The 8,360-nt window shown below is 46.0% G+C and overlaps 1 protein-coding gene across 1 annotated transcript; it reads right to left on the reverse strand.

Annotated features, from left to right (window-relative positions):
* Positions 1–209: 209 nt before the first annotated feature.
* Positions 210–8,239, reverse strand: GLAREA_10034 (Thiolase-like protein; the record flags this gene model as incomplete). Its single annotated transcript, XM_008080084.1, has 9 exons — positions 210–1,504; positions 1,556–1,653; positions 1,703–2,034; positions 2,102–2,458; positions 2,518–3,376; positions 3,429–5,688; positions 5,751–7,686; positions 7,732–7,770; positions 7,820–8,239. 9 exons carry the CDS (start codon positions 8,237–8,239, stop codon positions 210–212), a joined length of 7,596 nt encoding a protein of 2,531 aa, XP_008078275.1.
* Between the last annotated feature and the right edge of the window lie 121 nt (positions 8,240–8,360).

The following is an 8,360-nucleotide window of genomic DNA, read 5'->3' on the forward strand; positions in this document are numbered from 1 at the left end:
TATTGTTAACTCAGATATAATCCATACAGCACAATATTGTTGATTGAAATATCTCTGTTGAACTTGGATGCTTGTATGCTCCCAGATTTGTATCCTACTGGTGACTACTGTCAACCAGAAAAGCTTCCATGTGAGCTCAATACCCTTTAACAGTGACAAAACTTGGATTCGTTCTCCTTCATATCAATGCCTTACTCATAAAATCTAATCTAAGGTGCCTTCATCAGTAGATAGGTATCTTCTCTCTCGCTAAACTTCGCTTCGCCGTCTTTCATCTCATACTTCCTCTTCAAACCCTCAATGGTTAGCAAACCAAGCGCCTCAATAGTTCCCGCATTTAAAATCTCCAAAGTACTAAACTCTAGCCCTCCAAAACTTCGCTTCATCCAATTCCGTATTTCGATTGTTACGAGAGAGTCGACACCTAGTGCCGCGAGAGTCTGCGATACATCGAGGTCTTCGATTGGTTGTAGCATGAATGTGTAAATGCGAACCCCAATTTCATTCGTCACAAGATCAAGAGAAGCCGGAACATTAAGAATAGAGGAATCGGTCTCGACAGAAGACATGAAGCTCTTCAGTTGGTCTGTTGCATTGGTAGTATTGGCCGAAGTCGAACTTCCAGTGTTGAGATAGGCACCCATACGTGCGTCTCTCTTGAACGACACACGGTTACTGGGATCCGAAAGCGACTTGCTAGACCGAACACCGATCAAAAGCTGATTTTGACCAGGGAGACTCGGTTTCACTGCAGATTTTGCAACCGCCCAGTTCAAAGAGTCAAGAAAATCTTGCTCCTGAAGAAAATAAGTCCCAGCTCCACGAAGTGATTCCTGGATAGCCGCGTTTCGGCTGACATAGCCAATGTCGCCCATGACACCAATGTCGACAACAGATGCAGGAAGACCAAGACTATGACGATATTGGACAAACGCATCGAGGAATGTGTTCGCAGCCGCATAATTAGCTTGACCGGCATTCCCAAAAGAGCCACTGAGAGAACTAGTCGCTACGAAAAAGTCGAGATCCTTCGGAAGCGCATGGTGTAAGTGCCAAGTTCCTTCGACTTTAGGAAGTACGGAAGTTTCCCAATCAGAGCAACTCATCTCCAGGAATGGCTTATCGTTTAAAACCATTGACATCTGGAAAACACCTTTGATTGGCTTCGATGCACGTTGGACTGCATTTTGTACGTCCTGAAATGTTGCCACGCTTCCTGTAAAAGCCTGCACCGTACAATCTTGACTCTCAAGCTCACGGAAGAAAGATTGATCCTGATCGGATTTGCCCGCTGATCGTGACAGGAAAATTAGATGACGTGCTCCTCTCTCGACCATCCAAGTCGAAACAGCACGACCTAAGCCACCGAGCCCACCGACAAGTAAATAACCAGCATCCGGATTCAGTTTTAACTTAGGAACAATTGAAGCGAGAGGTAGATCCGTGTTCTGTTCTGGGATTGTGACTACAATCTTGCCGATGTGAGATCCCTTTTGCATGTACCCTAGAATGAAGTTAGATCTCCGTCACAATAAATGAGTTTGGGATTACGAACGAAAACTGTCTTCGACCTTTGCTCCTTCGAATACCTTCATTGGGGCGATGGGTTTAATTAAACCCTTTTCATAAAATTCCATCATCTGGACAAGTAATCTATCGACTTTTAGTGAGTCTTCCCGGGAATTGGATGTGTTAAACTTACAGCTGACATCTAGCAGCGTCGAATTTGGCAAGATCAACTCCAAAGAAACTTCGGTTGCTCTCAAATAGATCCATATTCAGCTGTGCTTTGCCGATGAAATCGCGCTTCCCAATCTCAACCATACTGCCATACTCAGCTACACACTCCCAAGATGCATGTAGAAGCTCGCCAGAAAGGCTGTTGAGTACTACGTCAACGCCCCGGCCATTGGTGGCGGCTTTGATAGCCGGTAGGAACGAGGTGTCACGTGAGTTGAAGATATGATCACGAGAAATACCGAATGTGTCCATCAGGTAATGGACCTTTTCTTCGTTGCCGACGGTTACGTATATCTGTCTGCGTTAGTAATTCTTCTATATGACAGTATTGCGATGCATAATACGGAATGGAGGTTCATACCTGTGCGCCGACGATGTTCTGGCAAATCTGGATCGCTGCTAAACCAATTCCACCACAAGCCGAGTGGATCAAGACACTTTGACCCTTTTGTATTCTTCCAAGATTTAGAAGAGAATGAATGACGGTGGCATAGACGCAGGGCATCGTAGCTGCTTCTTCCCATGAGAGCGTTGATGGTATCTTCGCGCATCGCAGTGCTGGAATTGCTGTTCTTGTGGAAAAGCAATTCTGATCGATGTATAAGACTCGATCCCCGACTTGGAAATCCGTGACCTCGGAACCAACTCCCACCACGGTTCCTGAGCCCTCGAGGCCAAGACCATCCCCACTCACGATACCCATAGATACGAGAACATCCTAGTGCGAAATGTTAGAATGAATGAGTTTCACACCAATGTTCAAAACACTCGACGTACCTTGAAGTTCAAGCCTGCACATCTAGGCTCCACGATAACCTGATCATGGCCGACCTTGTTTTGGAGATCAGGTACCCATCTCAAGGTCTGCAACAGTCCAAACCTGCCAATCTCAAGCTTTACTGCCTGGGACTGCGAAGCTGAAACTGCGAGTTCTTGCTCAACTGACACGGGATGATATCTCCCAATATTCACAACTCCCTTCGATAAGACAAACTCATAATCCGGGTTCATATCCGATACGGAAGAGCTGTTTTTGAGTTTGTCAAACACATTCGTAATGGCGTTATATGCAACCTCATCGACTGTGTCTATTTCAAGGGTGGCAATAGATAATGACAATTCAGAGCGAAGGGTTCTCGCTAAACCCAAAACCATACCGAAACGAGGATCATAAGACTCAATTTGAGCTGATCTAGTTACCCATAGTAGGTGATTCGTTCCAAGGTTTTTGACAAGTCTTTGAAATAATGCCAAATCCGTACCCGAAATCTTTTCAAACATTGGAGTCTCAAGCTCAAGTAGAGACACAATGTCCTGTCCAGCAGGGGGTTCTTCCTGAATTGTGCAAAGATCGACTGAGTAACCTTTGTTTTCTAGTGAGAATTTTATTTGCTGAATATTCAGGTTGGGTTCATAGAGAAGAGTGATTCGCCGAGCAATCCGGTCCACCTTGGCGGGTCGGGAAATTATGTTGGCATTAAACTGGTACGGCTGCTCAGCATCGTATACTGTAGCGTCACAGCCGGAAAACCCAGCCTTTCGAAGCTCAACTGCCCATCGCTCAGGGGAGATATAGGGTTCATTGGCTCGACCATCTGCCTCGCCAAGCCACCAGCCCGGTAAGACACCCATAATTCTAACGCGAAAACGTATTAGCGATTTTCTTTTGAAGACGATGTGAAACTTACAAATTGGCGAATTGAACCTGCGGTGAAAGCTCTTGCAAAAACAGACGGCCATCTTCAGCAAGCAATTTGCGGGCATGACCTAGTGTGGTGTTCAGGCTTGGTGTTGCGTGCAAAACATTCGCTGCGATAATCAAATCATATGATCCTTCTTGAAACCCTTGCTCTGTAGGATCTTTCGATATATCGAGCACTTTATATTCCAGCCCATGGTAATCCTTGAACCGCTCTTGAGCCTCAACGAAGAAGCCAGAAGATATATCGGTATAAGTGTAAGTTGAGTACATCCGTTGTGCTGTCGAAGTCAGCCCTTTGAGGACAACAGCTGAGGTGCCTCCTGTTCCAGACCCGATTTCCAGGACCCGTAAGTTTGGTTTCGAATGCCCAGCCGCTGTAAAGAAATCGATGCAATCCGTTCGGTGTTCCAGACTATCATAGAAATGTGTGAGTCCATTTTCAGGAAGTAAAACTTCTATACCATCAATTTTTCCCACCATGATATCCTCGCAGTTCTTGACAACTCGAGAAATTAGTTCTCCACTTGTCGCTACTTCCGAGTTCGATATTTCCTTGGACAGTTCAGCGATGAGCATCTGCCGCTCTCCAGCATTAAGCACAGTTAGAGCCTGTGCATCTTCAACCAAATTGTACCGGTCCTCGGATGCTCTTTCAACCTGGGCATTAATCCAAGAACGGAATTTCTCCAAATACTCAGACTTAGTGACAAGTCCAGAAATTCGACGACCAATATCAATCATGGACAGTAAAGTGAATTTTTCGAGAGTCTTTGTGGCAGCCGTGGACTGCTGTCGTGGTCGGATCAGGTTGTCTATCTGAACAAAGTCAAGATCTGGTTTCCAGTCAAGCCTGGCACCTGCGACTGTGTCAAGATCTTCGTCTGACGAATCTTCCTCGATAGGTGAAAACTGTCCTCCAATTAAAGATAGGATAATAGCATCGCCTGAAATAGCTACCACGTCCCCAGATATGGTGCCAGTAGAGGTTTGGGCACCACAAGCTTCGGCCTTAATCCCACTTGTACTTTTGCCACCACAGATATAGAGCTGATCAATGCTTGTAGGAACACATAGCTTATTGATATTTCGCAGAGTGCCCTCACATGTCGAAACAATGAAGAGCTGCAGGCAATGGTCTATAGTGGCTGGATGAATGGCGTAATGTGATTCTGACAGCTCCGATTTGGACAGTGTTGCTGAAGCAGTCATCTTTTTTGGCAATGCAGAAAGACGTTCTAGCCCCTGGAAAGTGGGGCCATAGTTGAGACCGACTTTCTTCATTGCTGGGTAGGGTGATGGAACCGAGCGCGGATGGTCCTCAATTCGGCGAGGGAGTTTGAATTTAGGGTTGTCAGTTCCGGATCGAATTTGGCCACCGCAATGCTTTATCCAAAGACTCCCATTGTACGATGAGATAGAAAAGTCCCACCAGACAGAGTTTAACGTGTTGGTTAGTCTTACCGGTCGCAAGCTAGTTATCATCTCAACAGACTTGGAGTCCGACATAACTAAGGCTGTCTGTATAACAATGTTTCGGAAAGTGAAATCTTCGGAAGCGGATATTTGTCGTATCGCTTCACAGGCCATGGAAAGATACCCGGCACAAGGAAACACTACGTCGTTGATGATTTGATGGTCTCGGAGCCAAGGAACATTGTCAAGGTGTAGTACATTTCTCCACTCCGGTTGAAGTTCGTTGCCTTCCACTGTACGAGATCCAAGGATTTCATGGTTGGGATATTTTCTAAGTCTCCATTGCTTACTCACTCTGCTCTCTTTCCAATACTCCTGATCATGGCACCATTGGTATAGTGGCAGGTCGGTCAAGACTGTTCCATTGGGGGCAACTTGCTTAAAGTTGATGGAGATGTGTTGAAGGTATAACTCGCCAATCATCTTGAGTATGCTTTCGCCACAGTCCTTCCCACGTTCCAGCGCCGTAACATACGTGTCGTTCTTTCTTGAATTGGCTTTCAGGATCTGTCTGATGGGCCCAGCCAGGGCAGAGTGGGGACCAATCTCTAAGAACAAATGGTCTTGAGCTAGCGTGTCAAGTATGAGCTTGATAGCCGAATTGAAGAGGACGGGGTTTTCAAGGTTTGACCGCCAATATGCAGCATCGAGTGTTCCGGATTTACTGACGACTTTCCCAGAGACGCTAGAGAAAAATGGCACTACTGGGGTCGTGCTCTTCAAGTGAGGTCGAAGTAAAGCTTCGTACGCCTCTCCTAACTCTTTCATATGATCTGCAATTTGGAATTAGTATAGAATAAGATTGTTTAGGTCTTTGCAATAATTGTAGACTTACGTGAATGGTATGCCATTTCGACCTTGAGAGGCCGTAAGAAGACATCGGGGAGTGCAGTCTTGATAATTTCACAAGTCGCGTTTAGCGCATCCTCATCGCCAGAAAGCGTTACACTACTTGAACTGTTCTCACAAGCAATTGAAACACCCGGGTTCAAGAAGGACATGACGTCTTCTCTTCCCAGACCCACTGCCGCCATTCCCCCACGGCGGGAAAAGCCTTTCGTGACCTGACCTCTGTAGTAGGCAATAATGATTGCTTCGTTTGCTGTAATTGCGTTTGCAGCATATGCCGCGGCAATCTCACCACTGGAATGGCCGACTACGGCCGCTGGCTTAACACCAAATTGCCGTAAAAGGTTGACAAGTGCGACCTGGATTGCAGTGACAAGTGGCTGAGCAAATTCTGCTTTGCTGAGACAACTTACCGACTCATGTTTCAATAACTCCTCCTTGATGTTCCAGGATGGTGGATGGTCCAACTTTGAAAGAGTATTGTTCATCAAGTCAATGTCTTGGCTAAAGGATGGAAAGTCGGCCATGAGTTCTTTTCCCATCTCAGCCCACTGGGCTCCCTGGCCAGTAAACACCATTACCAGTGTTGGGGTCTTCTTTGGCTTGGTAAGAGGTGAGAATTGCAAGGTTGATAATCCATCTGTGACACAAAATGCACGATTTGATAAGTGTTCTCTGCGGTTGCACAAGTTGTATTCGATATTTACCAACTTCTCAGGGTTTGTTTCAATATACTGCTGGTGCTTGACTACATTCGCTCTCAAAGATTCTGTATTGGTTGCAGAAAGCACCAACAGAGCTGGTCTAGGTTTGGAGTGTCCATTGACTGAGTGGCCATTGATTGAGTTTCCATTGGCAGAGTGTCCATTGATTGAGTGTCCATTCGTAGAGTGTCCATTGACTGAGTTCCCATTAACTGAATGTCCATTGACTGAGTTTCCATTGATTGAGTGTCCATTGGTAGAGTGCCCGTTGACAGAGTGTCCATTAACTGAGTTGCCATTGATTGAATGTCCATTGACGGAAAGCCCATTTGTGGTGTTCCTTTTCGTACTACTGATACCCATAGACGCAGGGCTGTCGAGGATGACATGTGCATTTGCTCCCCCAATACCGAAGGAGTTGACACTAGCTCTCTCGGCTTGGACCTTCGGCCACGGTATTGGTTCAACGGCTACCTTCATATTTGACGCCTCGAAAGGAATTTGTGGATTAGGAGTCGAAAAGTTGATATTCGGTGGGATGGTTCTATTCTCAAGTGCCAACACCGCCTTCATAATCGACGTCACTCCGGAGGCGCCTTCGCTGTGGCCAACGTTTGGCTTGACACTCCCAATATAAACACCCTTCTCACTACTAAACACTCTAGCAATAGCAGTTGCTTCTAAAGGGTCGCCGATTTTCGTACCCGTGCCATGTGCTTCCACGAAAGCTGTCTGGGTAGGGTCAAGACAGGCTTCCTTGTATGCTCTTCGCATCATTGCCTCATGACTTTCCGAACTTGGCAAAGTTATACCCGGCGTCTTTCCATCACAATTGCTTGCTGTAGCTCGAATCACGCTCCGAATATTATCACCGTCTCGTATGGCGTCGCTCAGTCGCTTAATATAAATAGCATTTATAGCTTCCCCTCTGGCGTAACCATCCGCCGATTCATCAAAGGATTTACACGCGCCATCGGGAGAAAGGACACCTTGCTCTGTCATAGCGATTGACATGGTCGGTGAGATTATGAGGTTTGTTCCTGCAATGATAGCGCCATCGCAATCGCCAGCTTGAATGGCCCTAGCAGCTTCGTGCAGTGCAATCATAGATGACGAGCACCCACTTTTTATCGTAAAAGAAGGCCCTTTCAAATCGTACTCGTAGCTAACTCTGTTGGAAATTGCAAAGTCTTGACCTCCAGATATACGGTACATCCCCTACAAATGTCAGTCTGAGTACAATTGCTGCTGGCATATACATACCGCATCTTGGCTGTCTTTTGCATGGATATCTACCCAGTCCTGTGAATCTGGTCAGAAACGTAACCTGGTTCATAATGGAAAACTGTACTTCTCCCCAAACGCCAACATAACATCCTATATTCCCTCCTCTCCAGTTTGATTGTCCTGCATTCTGCATGCACTCGTACACGACCTCTAACAGCATGCGTTGCTGAGGATCAAGAATTTCCACTTCTTTTTTGCTCATCGAGAAAAAAGAAGCGTCGAAGTGTTGTAGATCGTCGGTCGGCCCTAAGAAATGACCATGTTCCATTTTTACAGTTCCAACTCTCCCCGAAGGACTGTAAAAAGCCTCAATATTGAATCTATCACTGGGAACTTTGCATCTGGACGATCTTTTTTCGACCAGCAAATTCCAGAAGTCTTCAGCTGTATGAATTCCACCCGGTAGTCTCATCCCCATACCCACGATAGCGAGAGGCTCGTACGCCATGTTTGATGGATCAACGCTACCACTGATGTCGCCCATCTTTTGTGATGTCTATGTTAGAGAAATGGTACAAATTGAACACGGAAGATGAGAACTTTGTGGGAGGAAAGATTAATTAACAAAGCTTGGTCATTATAAGATCTGAAAAGTCTTCAGGCTG

This window comes from Glarea lozoyensis (genome assembly GCF_000409485.1).
Source record: "Glarea lozoyensis ATCC 20868 chromosome Unknown GLAREA13, whole genome shotgun sequence".
NCBI classification, from domain to species: Eukaryota; Fungi; Ascomycota; class Leotiomycetes; order Helotiales; family Helotiaceae; genus Glarea; species Glarea lozoyensis.